The 20,751-nt window shown below is 36.9% G+C and overlaps 2 protein-coding genes across 3 annotated transcripts; one reads left to right on the top strand and one right to left on the bottom strand.

Annotated features, from left to right (window-relative positions):
* The first annotated feature begins 127 nt into the window (after positions 1 to 127).
* LOC110842411 lies at positions 128 to 1,220 on the top strand. The gene is made up of 2 exons (XM_022088151.2): positions 128 to 764; positions 866 to 1,220. The coding sequence occupies exons 1-2, from the start codon at positions 255 to 257 to the stop codon at positions 1,088 to 1,090; spliced, it is 735 nt and encodes a 244-aa protein (XP_021943843.1). The 5' UTR covers positions 128 to 254; the 3' UTR covers positions 1,091 to 1,220.
* On the bottom strand, positions 1,110 to 20,211 carry LOC110842410 (furin-like protease 2). Of its 2 annotated transcripts, none has more exons than XM_022088150.2 (28): positions 19,398 to 20,211; positions 15,221 to 16,548; positions 12,027 to 12,131; positions 11,742 to 11,915; positions 11,481 to 11,615; positions 11,240 to 11,396; positions 10,870 to 10,983; positions 6,786 to 6,847; positions 6,613 to 6,686; positions 6,342 to 6,517; positions 6,142 to 6,183; positions 6,016 to 6,045; positions 5,868 to 5,931; positions 5,685 to 5,809; positions 5,545 to 5,593; positions 5,437 to 5,464; positions 5,292 to 5,354; positions 5,122 to 5,232; positions 4,628 to 4,695; positions 4,467 to 4,519; positions 4,070 to 4,360; positions 3,846 to 3,989; positions 3,701 to 3,739; positions 3,394 to 3,620; positions 3,010 to 3,308; positions 2,645 to 2,901; positions 2,340 to 2,498; positions 1,110 to 2,226 (listed from the first exon to the last, which is right to left on the bottom strand). In XM_022088150.2, the coding sequence occupies exons 2-28, from the start codon at positions 15,431 to 15,433 to the stop codon at positions 1,844 to 1,846; spliced, it is 3,642 nt and encodes a 1,213-aa protein (XP_021943842.1). In that variant the 5' UTR covers positions 15,434 to 16,548; positions 19,398 to 20,211; the 3' UTR covers positions 1,110 to 1,843. The 2 variants fall into 2 exon arrangements, with proteins under 2 accessions (XP_021943842.1, XP_035703751.1); XM_035847858.1 differs by lacking the exon at positions 19,398 to 20,211 and adding an exon at positions 17,144 to 17,161.
* Positions 20,212 to 20,751: the final 540 nt, after the last annotated feature.

The raw sequence follows: 20,751 nt of genomic DNA, 5'->3' as shown, positions 1-20,751 counted from the left end.
GATTCATGATGCATATGTATTTAGTATGCTGCATGTGGGATGATTCATGATTTAAGAGTGCAGCAACATTACATACATGGTCTAGTTATACTGGGATGTTATTACATAGATTATAGAATCTATGTACATAAGTATGCATGCATGTACATACAAATACATACATCCCCTCAATTTCTAGTCTTTTGAGCTCCAGCACTGCACTTGGATAGATCACGTTCTCAATATTTTTTATTTCTACACCACATTTGTGTAAAATGCTTTTCAAATCACTAAATCCGAGTATGTTTGTACCCGTTGTACTCTTGTGGTTGTCACTTTTGCGATCAACCACCGCTCGAAGGCAAGTGGTGGTGTTGGACGTTGAAACTGATAGGTTTCGGCAATGGCAAATTCGTGGGGATTATATGTACGTCCCCATAGGTCGTCAACTTTTAGAATTCAAGGACAAGCTGCCATCAAAGTTTCCATTCACAAATAAGTTCGTGAGGGACGCGAGGGGAATTTGGATTGTCCTTCCGAGCTTGGACCCAACTTTCGACACTCTGAACTCCACGGGTTGGACAAACACGGTGACATTTTCATTCTCGACGTCAGCCCAACTTCTGGATAGTGTCAAAATTGTTCACAACTCTGGAACTAACTCTACTGTCGGACACCCAGAGATCACAGTCTACATTTCTTCCACCAAAGTCCATACGTTCACCCCACAAAATGTTTCTGATGATTGGATTATTGAGACCGTTCCTTTGCATGGCAGTAACAGAGTACTAACTGAATTATAAATAATAATATGCGTTATATGTAAATATTTAGATATTTGAATTTCTCTACATATGTGCTAATCAAAATCATAAAATCTCTCTAGTTTTCCATTGACGCCACAACTCATGACGAGGGAGACTTTATCCTCATTGACAAAATTGAGGTAGTATTTGTCGAAACAACTACAAGCCCCAGACCTCCCAGGACATCAACCACACCAGCTACGACTAGTAGAGGTCACAAAGCAGCAGGTCCAAGAGTGAACGTTGGTATAATTTCAATTCAAATCTTGATGTTTACAGCATTCACGAAATTGAAATTGAATTAACAAATTTGGTAATCGCTAGTGTTTTTAAAACGTTTATTTCGTTATAAAATTGTTTCTACATTTACCTAATAATAAATGTAAAATAGGATAATATGGAAAATCTAACGATTAAAGTTCTTCAAGTCTTGCATTTTCATAAAAACAAATTTATTTTTAATCACAATCAAAAAGTATGATTATCAATTGGCTTGACTCTACATTCAAACAGATTTAACTCATAGTCAACTTTTTTTAACCCAGTAAATATTACTATTCATATATATACATAGGATAATATAAGTAATGTAATGTTTCACTTTCTACGTGGTGTATTTATGACTGTCTGCACTCTGCTATTTAGGTAAGTATGCGCCTTTGTCTTCTTAAACGTTGGAAGGTTGATTATTATGCGATTATTATGTTCATACGCAACTTTGAATACGGTCCGTTAGTTATACGATAATGTCGTGTGCGCACTCGCGACCATAGTTTAAGGCATTAATTACAGGCGACTTCTTCTCGCATGCGCAACATCGTAATAAAATCTCGATTTTGTAAACAACCGTTGAATACATATTCAATTGTCTTAAGCGATAAATTTCAGTTCCTTACATATCAAATTATGTTTCGGTATAATTTGACATATGCATGAACCTAACCTATATACAAATTTCATAATATATCATCACAGGACTTTGATAATTGTTGAGTTGGTTGGAACAACCATTCTTAGATAGGTATGTTTATTATAATTAAAAAATTAATTTGCAACCACTAAGTCTTTAGTACCAGAGGGATGCCTTCTGATCCGTGTCTTGTATCCGCGTATGTTAAGTCAACTTCATCCTCACTGTCCACACCATCATTATGATTTGTTTCATAACTGTCTGTTTCAACATTTACTGGGGAATATTTGGCGGAGGACCTCGTATGGTTGTGGTCGAATAAGTTTTTTTGTGAAGAGTAACGAGGTCCAGAATTGTAGGAATTGTCAGCACTTTTCCTTCGTCTTCGGAATATCACAAGTACAGAAACCACAACCACAGTAAACACAGAAAACCAAAAAACACTGAGTACGGTAGAGTCACTCCACTTTCCTGAACTAATTTCCCGTTCTTCTGACTCTGAGACTCTCCTTGAAACAAAATGGCATTCACCTATGACACGCAAAACACAATTAAACGTTAATACATATACACATATTACAGATTATTTTAACAAATTGATGCTCTGTGCAACAGCAGAAAATCATATAAATATTAATTATTACCATCCACGTCAGCCGTTAACGGAGTACCAGTGTGCCGTTTAGTATCACAATGACAACAGTCCAAATCTTCAGAAGTTTTGCAACAGCTAATGCAGCGACTACTTCCTCGGTCAAGCCTTAGTGGGGTCACACAATTGCGACAGTTATATGGCATGGGTCCTTTAGCAATAAAGAATTATAAATGAGAGAATGTACACATGCTATCTATTTTCTAGTTTAAAAAGCTATTTCCCATCCCACTTGGGAAATGTTTATAGGTGGGAAATTTTAACAACTTTAGAATTTCGTTAATACATATTGCATACCATTGCATTTAGAACAGGATGGATGACATGATTGACATTTTGTTTCCGTACGACTGTACCAATACCCGTCAGCACATTGTTTTTCAGATTTCATGGTTGGTCCTGATTTTGTTGTAGTTGAATTCAAATTTACGCATCGTCCACTACGGCTAAGTTTGCGCCCACTAACGCATGTCACACATTCACTCTCTCCGGGACCAATACATGTCTTACAACTTTGTGAACATCGAGAACAGGTTCCGACGTCATTGTAGTACCTGTAATAAATAGTTATACGATTTGAAGATAAATATATATTTGCAAATTATAATTATATGTAATTGTTATGTACGGATTTATTGTATGTGCGCAAAAAACAAACCTACCCTTCCGAACAATGCGGGAGGCATTTCCCTTCTTGCAACATTCCATCAGTCCGACATTCTTCACAAATCTCGGCGGATTTGCATTTGGTGCATAACTTGGGACAATCTAAACATTCTTTTCGATTTGAAGTTAGATAAGAACCACCAGAGCATTGGTCTAAACAGGTTCCTAAATATACGTAAAATCCATGGGCACACTGAAGACATTGACCAGCACCTTCACATCGTTGACAATTTTCAGCTTGACAAGCTTGGCATTGTCCTGTCTCAATGTCGAGGAAAAGGCCCAGCGGACAAACCTGATATTCATAATAATCAGCACAGCTTATCATCAGTACAGTTCTAAAGAATGAAAGAAAAATTGCAAAACTGTATGGGACTTACAGTATTAGATTGTTCACATGATGAAGAATCTGAAGAAGGTGTAAAGTTTTCAATGCATGACGTGCATACATTTTCATCACAAGACTTGCATCCTACAGGACAAGCAATACAGCTCCCTGAACTAGATTGACGCCGTCCAGTTCCACACTTGGGCGAACATTTTCCGTTTTCCAGGTATGTACCTTTGAGGCATTGCACACATTCATTTCCCATTGGTCCAGCACAGGCTAAGACAGACAGAGGTTTAGTTACTATGATCTAGCTATTAAGGGTGCAAAACAGATTTAAAAGTTTGATTTTTGTTTACCTGCACATGACTTGACTGGACACTTTTCGCATGAGGAATCTGCTTGAAATTTATATATTTAGTGGCATGAAATAAGTAAATGTGGGTGCACAATAATTATGTTCATTGCATAAATCCAAAATAAATCCAAAAATAAACATCTTGCCTGCTTCATAATGCCCGGCTGGGCAGGATGCTAGACATTTTGTTCCGAACAACACCAAATTGTGGTCACAAGCTGTACATGATGTACTGTTGTAGCAGGATTTGCAACGTTGAGGACATGAAAAACACTCCTTCTTGTCTACATCTATATGGGATGAATTATGTATGTACGTATTTGGAGTTGGACACAAATAAATAATACACAAAACCAGTTAAAATATTTACCAGCAAAGTAGCCGTCTGGACAGTCATTAACGCAGATTGCCAAATCCGATATCCAATATTCAATTTGACACTGTGACCGAACCATCTGTGGTTTTTGTACTTGAGACAGCGATTCAGAAGCACCAGGGTACAAATAGTCTTGTGGAACAAATCGTGGGGATCCTTGACTCTGTGCTTCTCTAAATTGACTTGATGACGGTTGAAATGTAGGATTACTCAAAGATCGCGATCTAAGGCGTTGTGGGTTTAAGTCGGTGCCGTACAGGATAAGTTGCCATTTTTTAAGAATACCTGCAGCACATTTACCATACCATTTTAGATAATTTAATAACGTACAAATATTGGACTCGAAATATTTTTACTATACTAAAAGCATTTTTTTTATTATTCATTATACCAGGTTGATTAATTCGTCGACTTCCAGAATTAATTATTTCCAAGGTCCACCGACTATACCGAGCATAAAAATTAAAGAATTAAATACACTGATGATATGTTGCATCTTATGAATACATAAATTAAGAGTAAATTATAGAAAATAATTCAGTGTAAACTTGCCCGTGAGCTTGTTCCCCCCAAAAATGAACGGATAAAAATGGCCAGTCATCGAAATTTGAGCTCGAGACCTACAAGGAATTTTACATCACTCATCCTCAGTCAAGAAATATACATAATAGAAAATAACCCCAACATTCAAAAATGACTTTGGTATGCTTGGAATGCAAACGATAAATTACATGATGAGTCTCATGTTTGGTATATGAATGTGCTGAGAAATATTTGTTTCCGATTAGTTGGTTGTGCGCTGTTCAATGAGAATAATCCATAATGCACACAAGATGTTGTTCACAAAGATAAGAAAAAGAAATCAAATACTATAAGAATCAATATTAAGTTGAAGCCAAAGAAAAGGTGTACAAAAAGTAGCTATGTAGGTTTTAGTAACATTTCCATGATACTGATTGTTACCCATAAAGTATCGCTTGTTGACTTCAATGTCAAATTTGTAATGCTTTTTTTAAAGATTTGATAAACGGATTTATAACACTCACATCTCTGGGTCTCTCAAATAGCAAAACGGAAGTTGTGCCCATTGGAGAGGTCAACAGAATTCGGAGGTTTCCACGCGGAAAGAATCTTAGAGAAATTTTGCACTGGACATGCTGGAAAGACATTTATTTAATTTCATGTCGATGGAAAATCAAAAGTCTAGGTTTCATACTTCAAGGTATCTAATTTCCGAGTTTGTTCCTGCACATCCGTCAACGTCCATGAAAACTTTCACCTACAGATTCGCATAGATTTAAGTATTTATATATGTACGTATGCTTTGAATGTGTATATATGTATATATTGTTCTAACTCACTTTTCCTAGATGGGCACCCGGAATTTCCCTATTTGAATTAAATTCAAACTTTTCATTACTTGTATTCACTTTCGTTTTTAGTTAAAAATCACTTTATGGCTTATTTACCTGTCTTCTCTGATTTCTCGAGACTTGCAAATATGTTGAGGTGGAACTCCTGAAATGCAATCGATGTTCATTCGACTTACAATTGTTAGTATCTCAACTAGTCTCAAGTCTCAAAACCTACATAGCGAAGTACAACTTACCACCCCAGTCCACGGCCAAGTCCACCATTTTGCCAGCATCCATTAGTCCATATCCGAATTTGTGACTGAATTTTCGTTGAACGCCATTGACATACCATCCTTCTTCTTTTACCAACGGATCAGGTCTGGTGGGGAATATTTATTTGAATATTATTCAAACATAATTAATGATGTTTCACTCACCTGCTAGTCATTACTACCAAATGTTGCAAATCCCTCCAAGTCAAGTTGGGGTTTGCCTCAAGAGCTATCAAAGAAAACCTTGTATTAATATATCTCCTTACTATTCTAAATTTCAGATAAAGCGAAGAGTTATAACTGTGTTTAGTACCTAAAGCAGCAATTCCAGCCGCGAGAGGAGCTAAAAATGTACGCACAGTTCAATAATAATTACCACAAATGCTAATATAACAAAGTATTAAGAATTATTGAATAATGTCATAAAAAATATTCTTACCACTAGCACTCGTTCCTGTGTGCTCAACTGTACAAATGTGGTCTGAAAGTGTAGAGATTACACAAATATTATATTACGTATATACATTTATCGGTGGAATGAGTGAATTTCACCCAAATATTGGACTAAATTAGAATATTTCTGATCCTTTCCATTACATTTACGAGCATTTCAACATGTGCACAATTGTGCAAACCTACCAGGTCTAAGACGTCCATCCATGTCAACGGTGGCCACGCTTTTATCCAGCGTAGGCGTCCCACTTGAGTAGGTTGTGGCTAAGGTGGAAGCACACTCCTCAAGATACCATGGTTTATACCCTCCTTGCGTCGCCGATGAAATGGATAAGGTGAAAATTGAATTTGTATATCCATCACTAGTTCAAAAATTAAGTTTTAATCAGTTGGCGAATCGAGTGACTAAATATGTAGCAAGACATGCTCTAGTGATAGTCAGTAGTCTCGTACTCACCAATTACAAGAATCCACGTGTCGTCCTCCATTGCCAGACGCCCAAATAAAGATGGAACCCAAACCTCTACGTCCCTGTAATGAAGTTAATTGAATTATCCGAGTTAGTTTGTCTCGAATTATATCTAGACAAGCTCGAATAACTAACATAGATATACATATAGACACACGTACGTTTGTGACTCCGTAAATGAATGCTCTACGTGCCAGAGGCCCTGGACCGTCCACTGTTTTGCCTGTATCATAAAAAAATTTCATTGCCAAAACCATCATGTGCAAAAGCGAGATACACTTATATATGGAAGGGTCAAATAAGCACCACACTGTGTTGTGTACATATGCCCCTTATACTATAAAATATATAATTTTAAAAAATAAGGATCACTTCAAGATCAAAATTATATCTAAATATCTAAATAAAATATAGCACCCAAAATGACCTGACATAAGTATGTAAATATAATAAAGCGCTTAGCTTAATATGACGCTTGATATGACGAAACATTAGCTATGGACGAAGTGATCATCTCACCAGGCAGTAGGCGCATGAAAGACAGCCATCCTACCCTCTTTGAAGAGTTTAAGGTATTTAATTTAATTTAACGAATAAATATAAACACTCAACTATTTCCCAACTAAAAATATTTATAGGAAAACAAGAAGCGAGCAAAACCATCTGCGAGTAACACTTCCAAAAAAGCAAGACAATAAAAACCCAAGACGATAAATGAACTACTTAAATAAATTAACTACTATTAATTAATAGTAGTTAATTTCATTGATTATAATTAATAATAATTTAATTAATTAATAAAATAAATACAACATAAAATAAAACAAAACGTATTGATGCGACGCTTGCTGGACGTTTTGTCTTTGACAAAGTCGAGTAATGCGCGCAAGGCTTGCACGCATTACTCACTGCAAGGAAGCGAGTACAAGTGAATACTGTCAGCAACTTGCTATTTATTTCCCATTTCTTAATTTGTTTCTTCTTGATTATATTTTGTGCCCCCCCCCCCGTCACCATGGGTGTCCCCCGAGCCTTCCCCCATCTACGTATGCGACAAAAACGGGTCAATATCTCCAGATTCAGTGGGGCGACAGTGGCAGTTGATGTCATGGGGTAAGTATTTCTGCTAATTATTTATGTTTACAAAAAGAGGATTAATTTCTCCTGTATCTTGTAATTAATTACTATTCCGGCATGGCCGTTAATTTCATTGTTTTGATTTTTTTAGCTACGTTGTGCAGGGTCATTATAGAATAATGAAAAAAGTAGGTCTAGCCTCCGTCGACGACACCAAGTCTAGTGTTGAGATTGTTTCGTCGATAGAAGACATTGTCCAAACTATTATAAATGCCGGGTGCACCGTGTATCTCGTCACGGACGGAAAAAAACTCCCAAAGAAGGCCAAGGAGCACGAGGCGAGGGCAAAGAAAAGAGACAATGACCTTGTCACGGCAGAGTACTACTTTCAGCTGGGAAGGAAAAAGGAAGCCAGAAAGTATCTCGCCCGAAGCACAATAATCTCGCCAGCTGTTTTGAACAGTTTGAAAGGCATTGCCAACAAGTACCCCAACAAGTGCTTCTATGTCGGATCTCTCTTTGAAGCAGACTCACAGATTGGCTACTTGGCTCAGAATAATCTGTGTGACCTCGTCATTAGTCACGACTCGGACATGATGCTGTTTGGATGTCCAAAGGTAACTTACTAGAATAAAATTTATCTATAATTTCTCTCATTTGTTATAAGTAAACATACAGGGGTATTTTCTTTGATACCAGGTTTTATTCACCATGAATAAAAAGGGTTGGGGATGGTTCTACGAGACGGCGAATATCCCCACCGTCCTGGGATGGGAAGAATACAACCATGAAAAATTTCTCAAGATGATGATACTGTCAAAGTGTGAATATGTCAAAAACATTCCTGGGATAGGAATTGCCAAGGCTCAAAAGATCATTGAGGCAACGCCTAATCTTTCAACTAAATCGGTAGGAATTCAAACTATTCAACAATTGAACTTTATTATTTATTTATTTACTTATTTACTTATTTAGATATTAACGACAGTTGTACAGTTATTTCCAAATTCAATTATCCCAGAGGATTACGATAAAGATTTTGACGAAGCATACCTCACGTATTTGTATTCGGCCGTCGTAGACCCCAGACAAATGGAATCTACAAGATTCCATTCTCCTCCGCCAAGCCTAACGGAGGAATACCTCGGATTTGCCGGACATCTTCATAATAAAACAGAAACAATGGACATTGTCCTCGGCAACATTCATCTAAACTCTGGGCGACCATCCCAACAGGTGTCTAATACGTCGGAGCTGGACGTGTTGTTTCCACCGGAATGCTTCTTCAATCCCCAGTACAGGACAAAAAACCAAGTTATGGAATTCTACATTCAGGAAGATGATGATATTGATGGAATCGAGGAGGAGGACGAAGATGACGAGCGTCCCAAAGAATATCCTTGTCCTGATTGCGACAAGGTCTTCAATTACTTATCTAGACTACTTATCCATGGAGTTCAACATAGTGGTGTCAAGGCCTTCTCCTGCCAGCTGTGCAAACGAGCATTCGGATACCAAGTATCATTGGATCTGCATATGAGGATGCACGAAGGAGCCAGAAAATTCAAGTGTGAAGTTTGTGGCATTGCCTTTACTCGACAAGATGTTTTATCCAATCACTTGGCTGTACACTCCGAGGAACGGTCTTTCCAGTGCAATAAATGCGGAGATACATTCAAGACAAACAGTAGTCTTTGCCAACACATGGAAGTCCACTCTGAAGAACGTTCCTATGAATGTGACCAGTGTGACCTATGTTTCAAGCGGATAAGGAACCTAAATGCGCACAAGGCTACCGTTCATGTTGAAACCAGGCCTTTCAAATGCGACAAGTGCGACAAGGATTTTTCAAGAAAAGACGCTCTGGATCAACATGTACTTGCCATCCATACTAAGGACAGACCATTTGTCTGTGACGTGTGCAAGATGGCCTTCAATGATGCTTCACATCTTCGCAGACACAAAAGAACTGTCCATACCGAGAGGAAGCCATTCAAATGCCTCATTTGTCCAAACATCCAATATAGCCGCAGTGATCATCTCACCAGGCACATGAAGGACAGCCATCCTACCCGTTTTGAAGAGTTTAAGGTATTTAAAACAAAATGAAATAATATAACGATATGACAATGTCAACTACATTAATGTTTATAATTAATAGGCCAACAAGAAGCGTCAACCCTCAACTGATCCAAGCGCAGAACCACCCCTCAAAAAACCCAAGTAGTCACAAAACGACACGACACAACCGGTTTTGTAGTTTAATTTCGAGTCGATAGGATAAGCTTAATTTTTTTAGACCGTTATTATTAGTAATTATGTTGTTTATGTTCGTTCTTTTTATCGTTGTTGATTGTGCTGCGTTGATGAGTATGGATTATTTGATATGATATTATTTACTACATGGGTGCATGATGACTATTCTAGTTTATTTGGTTATGTGTGCGTGGCATCTGCTAAAATAAAACCATATGCATTGAAAATTGTCAACCACTAAACCGATTTTGCTCATCTTCCATCTTAACTCCTCATTTGCCCCATACTACACGTGTACCAAATTTCGAGTCGATAGGATGAGCTTAATTTTTTTAGACCGTTAATAAATATTTAAATACTTAGGAGTAGAAGGTCGCAACTTGTCGGCGCCGGATTTTGATCTCCTTTGGATATGTTGTAGTACTACATGAGTGTAGAAAAAGTGAAGGAGGGTTAGACTCCATGAGCCCATTTATGCCCCCCACACCCCCTCGAAGGCGCCAAAACCCCCAGAGTTGCCGATATTTTCGAAGATTTTCTGACCAAGATGTATTGAAAAAATCGAAATTTCAAAAAAGTTGAGTTTGCTATTGGATATGATAGAGCAACTATCTGGGATCACAAAAATGTAAATTTCTTGAAAATCTGACCAGAACTCGATTTTAGCGATGAATTCAGTGCGACTCTGGGGGTTTAGGCGCCTTCGAGGGGGTGTGGCGGGCGTAAATGGGCTCATGGAGTCTAACCCTCCACTTTTCCTACACTCATATAGTACTACAACATATCCAAAGGAAATCAAAAACGGGCAACGACAAGTTGCGACCTTCTACTCCTTAATCTAAAATTTAAAATTAATTAAATAGTTAATTAATTTTGATTAAATTTAAGCAAAATTAAGCAAAAAATCCTTAACATCGTCCTCCGGACCCCACGACGCCGAGTAAATGTCCACATGGTCGGGATTCAGACCCAGGGCTTTCGCCTCCACAGCGTCATTAACGGTTCCATCCAACATCCGAACCCCACCTGTAAGATTGTATTGACCGTTATTGAATAGGAACATTTGCCGAAAAATAATTATTTTCGCGCACAGTAATACAAAAATCATTCTAACCCTAAACTAGTTATTACTGACAATAATGCTTATATATGAACATCAATCAATCAACTGACTTTAGCTATTGTTACGGAGTGATACTAATATAGAGTTTATATCCTTAATTGAATGCGCGAGTTAACATATTTTCCATAAAATCGAAAATTAACAGTTAGAGCGAATTACCAATCGAGGCATTATATGCGACACCCACTCCACAAATGTTATTTCCAGCGGTAGCTGCTACTTCACCAGCACATCGAGTCCCATGTTTATTATCTCCATTGTCCTGTGGCGTTGGATCGCTATCATTGTCATTAATGTCAGTTGAGGCTCGCGGATCCTTTTTATATACAAATAGAGATTACAAATAATTCCAGTATTTTTATATTTTTAACTACGTAAATTTTCAAGCAAAAATTCATACATAGTTGAGAATCAAGTCAGGATGGTTAGTTTGAATTCCATCATCAAGGATAGATACAACCACACCCTTTCCTGTGAAGCCTCTCTTCCAAGCACTCAGCACATTCATGTCGAAACCGTCTTTTGAGCCCCCAGTCTATCAAAGTTATAAAATTAATTCATACGAATTCGAAAAAAAATATTACAATGCATGTGTAATACAGTACACCGTGATCTTTGCTGCTAAAACATAAATATATTTGGAAATTAAATTTATACTCACCAAATACCATTGTTCTTTAAACAAAGGATCTACAAAGCCACTGGTGGAATATGGTGGGCCAAAAGCAGAGGTTGCAAAATAAGGATTTTGGCCACTTGCTTGAGAATTTCCTTCATAATAATGGAAATCACGTTTCGTCCTCTTTCTCTCCACTTGCTGTTCGAACCAGTGAACCTGAAAAACAACGACATTTTTATGGAATCCGATTTAATACTCGCGACAGTCTCCATCTGAATAACGATTGAATATATAAACGTCTGAACAGCCATGTGTCGATTCACTTACATCCGGTTCATCTTGCAGCAATGTGTGATGCTCATCGCTCGATGAGATTGATCTTTTTCTTACTTTTGGGTGCTCAAACAAATAATAGTTTGCAAGGCTGCCAATCTAAAGAAATTGAAATATTTTCATTATTTTTGGACGAGACATGTCAAGCGTATCGATATTTATATCAATTATTGTATTATTATATCTACGTACATAGGGTTTGATATTGATATGCCTAACTAAACCATATATTTATCTGTGCAGGACCAACTTTTGTATATAAATATGCGGATGATTTCTATTTTGATCTATCCTTGAGAAGTTCTGTTGGTTTTCGATTTCCAATTCATTGCCCATCCATTGTCAAAGAGAACGCGAACGTCAAGCAAGCAGCAGCCAACAAATCAATGTGCCATAAAATTAAAATGCACAAAGCCAAGCAAAAATTGCAGTGCAGGTAAATCAAGATAAAAGAAGGACGAGAATATAGGAGGCTTATGCTTCATATGTACTTGTGCTAAATATGCACATTCATTGAGGCAACAATGCAATGCAATTACTTTACTCAATACAATACCGTATGTATTTATAATGAAGTGCATGCAATAATGACTACACAAAGTGCAATATTATTCGTATGTGCTGAAGTGCAACACGGTTGACAGTCAGTGCTCCACATTGCACGAAAGAACTTTCACTATTATGCTTTTGCTTCTTTTTTCCACCTGGCGAGCTGAAATTTGAATTCCATTATTTAATAGCTACCCAGCGCAATTAAATCGGCTTCATGCACCGTCCACCAATCTAACTAATGACGATCTTCGTGTCCATTCTTCTCTACGAAATCCTCCCATAATTTTAACGCTGGCTATGCTTGAATGAATTATCGAATTGCGGCAATTATTATACCTGTGACACCCTCATAAATTAATACAGGGGACATCATTAGCTTGGACTGAGGTACATCCGAATCTACATAATTGCCTGTCTAATAATGCAATGGTTAGGTAATACTACTCAGTTTATCGATTCCATTCACCATATTGAAAGTAAGCTCTGAACATCGTACGTAATATATGTTGAAAAATATGCATACTAAACTCCAGCGTTTATTTAAATGCATGTTCAGGACTATGCCACTTTTGAGCTTTCAACCCCTTTCAATTTTAAAATTAAGTTTATTGCACCCAAACTTGGTCACGCAACGAATATCTAAAAGTGATCTAGTGAACTCTAGAGAATGATTTGGCGGATATAGACCACAAATAAATAGCATATATAGAAGATTAGAAAATTTAATAAAATCAAAATCAACCAAGTTTATTCTGATTCATAGAAATGGAGTTTATGACTTGTTGAAAAAAGAAAATGAAAGCGAAAGTCTGATCTGCAGACTAAATTTGAGGACTGTCAATTTTACAGACTCCTACTGTCACTTTACTGTTTGATGTGGGATTGCAGTGTTCATCCTCATTCGTATTTGTAGACCGAAACCTTTATTCTTCTTGTGCATGAAAAGGGGAAATGACTGTTATTACGGCAGTAAATCACGGACTGTAGATCACTAATAATTGTAGGGCGAAGGTTAACCTATTCATTATGCTTTTCCTGTTGATGGTTAGTTGTACACATATTCATCTTTGATGTCAATTGTTTAATTTGGGTGTTTTCTCTGTTTTAATTTAATATTAGACTGATAATTATAAGAACCTATATTTAAAATCTAATCATCAAATTACCTTGTGCAGGATGAAAGCTTTTCATTTTGTTGAAATTTAAAATACGCTTTTATCTTTTAATGAAAGTGCAAACTAAAATGTTATGTGGGTATGCTTTATTTATGGGTGACCTCAAACATCAAAGCGATATTTCTTAGAAAGAATATGTAAGTGAGTTCAAAGTCAAACATGTAAATCCAAAGATGGCAAGTAATTACCGGACATCAAATGCATCCATAAAATTAAAATTAAAGGCAATATCTTAAAGATTTAAAATATGGGTCTAATTAGTTTATAGTTTATTAAATCGCATCTTCAAGTCGTAAATTACAGAAATGAAAAAGGCCAAACTCCGTACAAGCAGGATGAGTGTAACCGGACAGGAAAGAGACAATTATGTAAGTAAATGGGTGTCTCAAAACTGTGTCTACGTAAGGCACGCAGTTGATGTGAGGGAAGCAAAATAATAAAAAAAACGATTGATACCTTTATCAATGAAACATAATATTGGGATTTGAACCCATGTTTACGATAAAGCGTGTAACATGAGTTTGCATTCATAACCCAATCTGAAATTTAATGTTTCACGTCACAACAAATTCTCAGTCATCAGTACGCAGCACAAAGAAGACAAACATTAAGAATGCAAGCCTTGAACTTTCCGTGCACTTTTCAGCATACAAATCATCGTGGCCACAATTTCTTGTGAAAATCTAAATAGTACCTTGCTTATTGTATAAATTTCAATTGAAAATTCTGTCGTAAATGAAGTGTCACTTGAATGAAACAGGCAGAATTCCATGATTTACACATATCTGTTTTGATTGCATGCATGTACAAGTACATATGCGTATTTACTTAGGTATAAATAAGACAGATGGATGCGCAGTATGTACATATGTACGTACACCTAAAATCATGAAATCATAAATCACTTAAGCGAACAATTAGCCATGTTTCTGTAATAACATTCACCCCTCGAGTATACTAAATATGATTTATACATATGTATGTATGTATATCCAGTCGAGCTAAATTGTCTAAAGTTGAATTTGGCTTCCAGATTTCACTACTAGTTCCGTAAAGTTATAAAAGTTGTCAAAACATTTCCCTAAACTTGACCTAATTATGTGTTCAATTGCCGCAGTTTAGTTGGTGACATTCAATGTCGTCGTCAAAATTAGAAAGTCTAAATCAAAGGGTGTGACGTTTATGGTTCATAATAATGTGCTAGAGACCCAAGACCGTACAGGAAGCCAGCCACGCAACGCAACAAAAGTAAAAGCAGATTTATTGTTCACCATCGAACACGTTATTATTAATTTGGTGACAAAGTGATTTCCACACTTATAATAGGACAGGCAGGTCAACCATAAATTTAATCCACTTGACTAATTACCAACAAAATCAGTTCCTGACACGGGAATTAGTTGTGGTATTTCAACAAAATAGACACAAAGAAGAAAGAGGATAAATGTAAATTGCTCATACCTGTCCCATATTGATAAATCCATACTCCTGAGCAATGTCTGCAGCTCTGGCAGCTCCACTGGGAACATGGACGGCGAAATGATTAGAATACAGCGAATTTGTATCCGATATCCAACAAAAAATTATAATAAGTATCACATTCACCAAACTAGAAACTGAGAAAAGTTGACGACTTTGACGGTTGCTGAGTAAAGTTCTGAAATTATGCTTCATATTTATTTGACCAGATAGAGTAAAAAACTCTACCGCTGTTTGTCAGATTATAAGTGTCCGGCGATACGTATGATTCAATGTCTTCAAAATCCTAATCTTGTTGTTTCATCAATTGAGGTCAGAATGAGACATGATGGCAATTCGATCCCACCCATTATAAATTATAAATCCTGCAATTGTTTGTAGCAGCAGGATATGTTGCTTCAAAAACAATCACTTTTTGCGCTTACTGCCGTCACACCCAAGAGGAAATGAGTTGGACTGGACACGAAATTGAAATCTTGGGCTTAACAGGTGTCGCAAAACTGCACTGACGAGGGAGTCTGTGTATATATCTCCAATATAGGAATAGGCAACGTCAAATTAGGAGCGACACCCATCAACTGCTGCGAGAGCGAGTACAATCTGTTATCACAATTTCCTCGGCCAATTTTCTGTCGTGTTAGGAATACCAGCAGCAAGTAGTTGGTGTGATGCGGTATTTGAGTGGGTTTGGGTGCATTCCGGTCGTGAAAGACACTACGTCATCAATAAAGAAACTTTGCCATATGGTGGTCAATGGAGTTGAAGGCGGTGCGGTGGTGGCGACGATGGTGGTGGAGACAAAATAGTTTCCTTTGACAAGTTCACTCAAGCTTATAGTGATGATCAAAAGTTATTTTCAGATTTTCCAAATCGGCGATGATTCGTTACTTCATTCTTCGTCAATCATTTATAGCACGTGAACATGAACAGAATCACATACAAAACACACCACGCTCTGAAATCATCATCATCAACCCCTAATGCAAGGTTGATATGACAAAGTCGAATCTTCCATCCAGCCAGTGTTCCGAAACCAATTTTAGTTTGTTTCCAACGCCTAGTAATGAAGGTCGCCCACCACGTCTATTTACTGGCACTCTTATTATTGACTAACTTGAAAGGTTATCATGCATCAGGAATATTTTAAGACTAGAAGAGCAATACGTCACCACGTCACTGAAATATTGTCAAATGCTCAAATATTGTCACAACACAAAAGTGTACTGATGTGGAATATCACCAGAAGAGAGGTTCTTTGGTTTGAGAAAATTGAGACGACTCGTCCAGCTCCAGTCTCGCACGTCCGCAATCTGTAATTATAATGTCACACAAATTCGTGAGTTAATTTGTGCTATTGTAATTTAAAACAAGCTTAACCCTGAGTAAGACAGACTAGGTATCTGTTAACTTAAGTAATGACATTGTGTTTTCAACACAGCCGTCGTTAACTGTATAAATAATCAAGCACAAACGTAACAGCTCAGGAGCAAAGTTGTTGTTTCACGAACAAAGTATTTACAAATTGCTAAGTGAAACTTAATGCTTGTTCTATATCAATGTCACATTGTGCTTGTACATTGCAATTCACTTTTAATTTTTCAATAATCATTGAACCATTGAACTGGAAATATATACGCCCACCCAGCGCTAACTATATTACATATCACACACATACATTATGTCCATATGTGCATATCACTAAAATTAACAACTTTTCGCAATATCTAGCTAGACCTACAACTAATTTCATCCACAAATTCCACAATTATACCAAAGCCCAATCCTTGTGGAAGTTTAATTTATTAACCCCTATGCAAGTCAAACTACGAAATGATAACAAAATTTAAAAAACTGAGACTACACATTTATTTAGTCAAACTGTTCTTCAAAACAACGATAACTTACGGGGCCATTGCAAGACGAGGCAATGTAGGAAAGGAAATATCTCAGTTATTATTGGTTATGGTTGCCTACTAAATATATTGCAGGATTCAATGCAGTGATTTTTAATAGATAGACAAAAAACAGCTCCAAGTATCTATCTATCTGAGAATCATAAGTGTATGGTGGCAGAGAGACAAAAATACAAAATTATTATTACGCAGGCAGCACTAACACACTCACCTCGAAGTTCAGCCAAACAACTAAAAACAAGCGAGAACATAACTAACCCAAATTGTTGGTTACTTGAATAAAACAAAACCATCTCGTACTCCCATTGTTGTATCATTTCTGCTGCTAAAGTGTAATACAAAATACAATGAATGAGATGAGAGAGAGAGAAGTGACCACTATATATCTCCGCCACAAGATACATTTGTCAATCTATCATCCGTCCAACAACGGTGGTCAACAGTGGTCAGCAGTACATGCAAAAGTTGTCTGTATATGCCATTTAGTGTTCTGGTGCTTGTCTTAACTGCATTATAAGCAGGCATATACGACGCCACACAGCAGTAGGTACTGCGTTCGACGGCTTTGCACTGATAAAATGGCTCACCAAATTAACAAATCCTTTGACTGGCTCCTATGCTTGCATTATTGCACTGTAAAGACAAAGGCAACTCATATTGCTTGCATTACACCAGAATTGTTAAGTGTGCATGGTTGGATATCGGATTGCAGAATTTAACGTGCCTACCACACACATACTGAATACTTCTTGCAACTTGTAAGAGAGAAAAAAACGAAACAATTTGCTACGAGATAGATTGTGGATTACAATTACAGGTTTAAGCAGTTATATTGAGTTGATCATAATGCACAACGTGTACATTATCCTGTGTTCCTAAATCATCCTTCGTTCTTTCATCTATAAGCGTCTTATATTAGAAATGGTCCGAGCCGACGAGTGGTTATGGAATATGAGATTGGTTATTATTATTAAATTCGTAACATGGTATGAGACTAATAATGTTAAAAGTTAAATAAAATTAGTGTTATAAGCACTGGCGAACAACGCAAACTGCATTTCTTCAATTGGCCAATTAAAATATGCACTCATCTACTCAATCACCTACATACATATCCCAAAATTTCGTCAATCACCATCACGAAATGCATACACTGCAAACTAGCTCGTAAATTTAACTAACGATCCAATTTACAATTGCAAATTCATTATTAATAATAACTTTTAAATAGTGATAACTTAATGATAATACATGTTACTTAAAAATGCATTATGTTAATTCGTTTAAGCTAAATAAAGGTAGGCAAGCAGACGTGTGCATTATTTCACTCATATTGTGAATTTTGATTGATTTCTAATTAACGTAGTCCAAATAAATACGTGTGCTAATCACCGCATTGACAAAACAATCAAACGGAATTTATGTGCTGTATTCAATAGGCTGTAAAATTTCAGTCATTACAACAATTACGCAAGAAAGAATTACGTGAAGCGGCAATGGACGAAACAACGTTTAAAAAATTTAACTTGTACATATTCAGCACAGGGTTCGGAAAACCCCGGGGTTTTTCTAGAAAAACCCAACCCCGCGGGTTTTTCCGGGGTTTTTGTGGGGTTTTGGGTTTTTGTGGGTTTTTGTGGGTTTTTGTAGATTTTGGGGCAGGTTGAACCAAAATTCTTTAAATTATATATTAGATAAAAAGTAATTTAATATACGATTTTGACATGCAATTTTAAGCGTTATCATTGAGTTGGACTGTTAAATCGAAAATTCATATTTCGCATGCAAACTTGGAAATATGCAATAAAACTTGGAAATTCAAGTCGCACATGAAAATTCTCAAAATTTCATGATGAATCCGTCAATTTAATTAGCATTGATTTAAGTTGTAGTTTAAGGGAGTTTGTTTCAATCTGTCCCAAAATCTTACAAAAACCCCGCAAAAACCCACAAAAACCCGCAAAAACCCCATTAAGCATTGGGGTTTTTCCGGAGATTTGATACCCCAAAAACCCACAAAAACCCCAAAAACCCCAACCCACAAAAACCCGGGGTAGCGAACCCTGATTCAGCATATTCAGCATACATAAAATTTCAGCAGCATTGAGAAATGCAAGCTTGGAATGGACAAGAAATTTGAAATACTTAATTACGTCCTCAATAATATTTCGATGCTGTTTTAATTTTGCATTCATTGAAAGGCTCAGAAGAGAAGAAAAAACCTTCAATCAATGCTAAATACTTACACTTTTATTGTAACACAAGTTGACTTATTTGTTAGGTTTGGTTTAATTTTGGTTTCGTTTGAACTCACTCGATTGATACTTTCAACTAATGTAATAATTGATCTTCACCATGAAACTATGCACCACTTGCGACAATTAGACACAGTTTGCAGAGACTTCAATTTCTAAGTCACAGGCTTTGCAGTAAATTGCATCCTCCGAGTTGGTTTGATGATTGACATTAAAATGGACTAGACCAAAGTGTTTAATACATAGCCCTTGCAAATATAAAAATGCACATTCAAGTGGCCTGTACGTAGGATAAATAATGCGTATTTTAGAATCTTCAAAGTAGTTCAATCAAAGTGTCTTATTTTCACAAAACTTCAATCTCCTAAAAAGCATGTTTGCTGCTTAAATGAGTTTTAATTTTTTGTGTCCTTTTGATGAGAACGATTTGCAATCCTCTCACTCACTGACGGATGATGATGCGATGTGAAGATAGAAGGAGCAAATGAATGACTTGCCAATTGCGAGTCTTAGTCACTACTATTTGCGATTTGTTCCATCGTCGTTCAGTTTTGTTCAGCCAAATTAATTAAACTCCTCCTGAATAACCAAGTAATCCTACTACTGCACTTCTTCTCAATAATGCTACCACCAAGCAACTTGTACTCATCTTGCTGCTGACCACTTTTGCTGCAAACTTTGCCATCATCTTCTTTCCTAACTAAAGTATTAACTATAAAGTAGTAAAATAACTTAACCAACTACTACTCCTGCATTTTGGTTTTAGGTTTAGTTATTGCTTCCGTCGTCCAAGTGGAGAAATTCCCTCAAGGCTGTGTAACTTTTAGTTTCTCCGCCTTCACAGCTGGGAACGTAATGTTTTTCTGCATGCTGCTGGGATATGCGACATTCTAGATATTTGCCCTGTTTTTCCTCCACGGGGTTTTTAGTCCATTAGAGAAACAAAGTTAAAAAGCAGGCTGCACATGATGGTGGCGTGGCGTGGGTGGCTAAATTACATACGTATAATTGCACTTCTCTGCATTGATGCATATTTAGATGAGAAATCCGATGACTTTAATTATCTTCATTGGTTAATCCTTGCTGAAATCGTTAGTCCTACCACGACGGCGTTTGGTTAAGGTACATAACATGTCAACTCCTCTTCAATGACACGCATTGCACCACCTTTTGAGCAGCAGTAACTGGTCGACTGTCTCATGTATGTAATCAGTATGCAGATTTTTGCAATCACTTTTTGGTGTTTTACTTTAGAAACTAAACTGAGATTGCGCAATAATACATATGTGCATGCAAAATGCAATTATTCTCAACACGAGTGTAAATATTATTATTTCCTGTTTTC

Source organism: Folsomia candida, unplaced genomic scaffold (genome assembly GCF_002217175.1).
Source record: "Folsomia candida strain VU population unplaced genomic scaffold, ASM221717v1 Fcan01_Sc001, whole genome shotgun sequence".
Classification (NCBI taxonomy): domain Eukaryota; kingdom Metazoa; phylum Arthropoda; class Collembola; order Entomobryomorpha; family Isotomidae; genus Folsomia; species Folsomia candida.
Note: the sequence above shows the minus strand (reverse complement) of the source record. Positions and strands in the feature narration are given on the sequence as shown.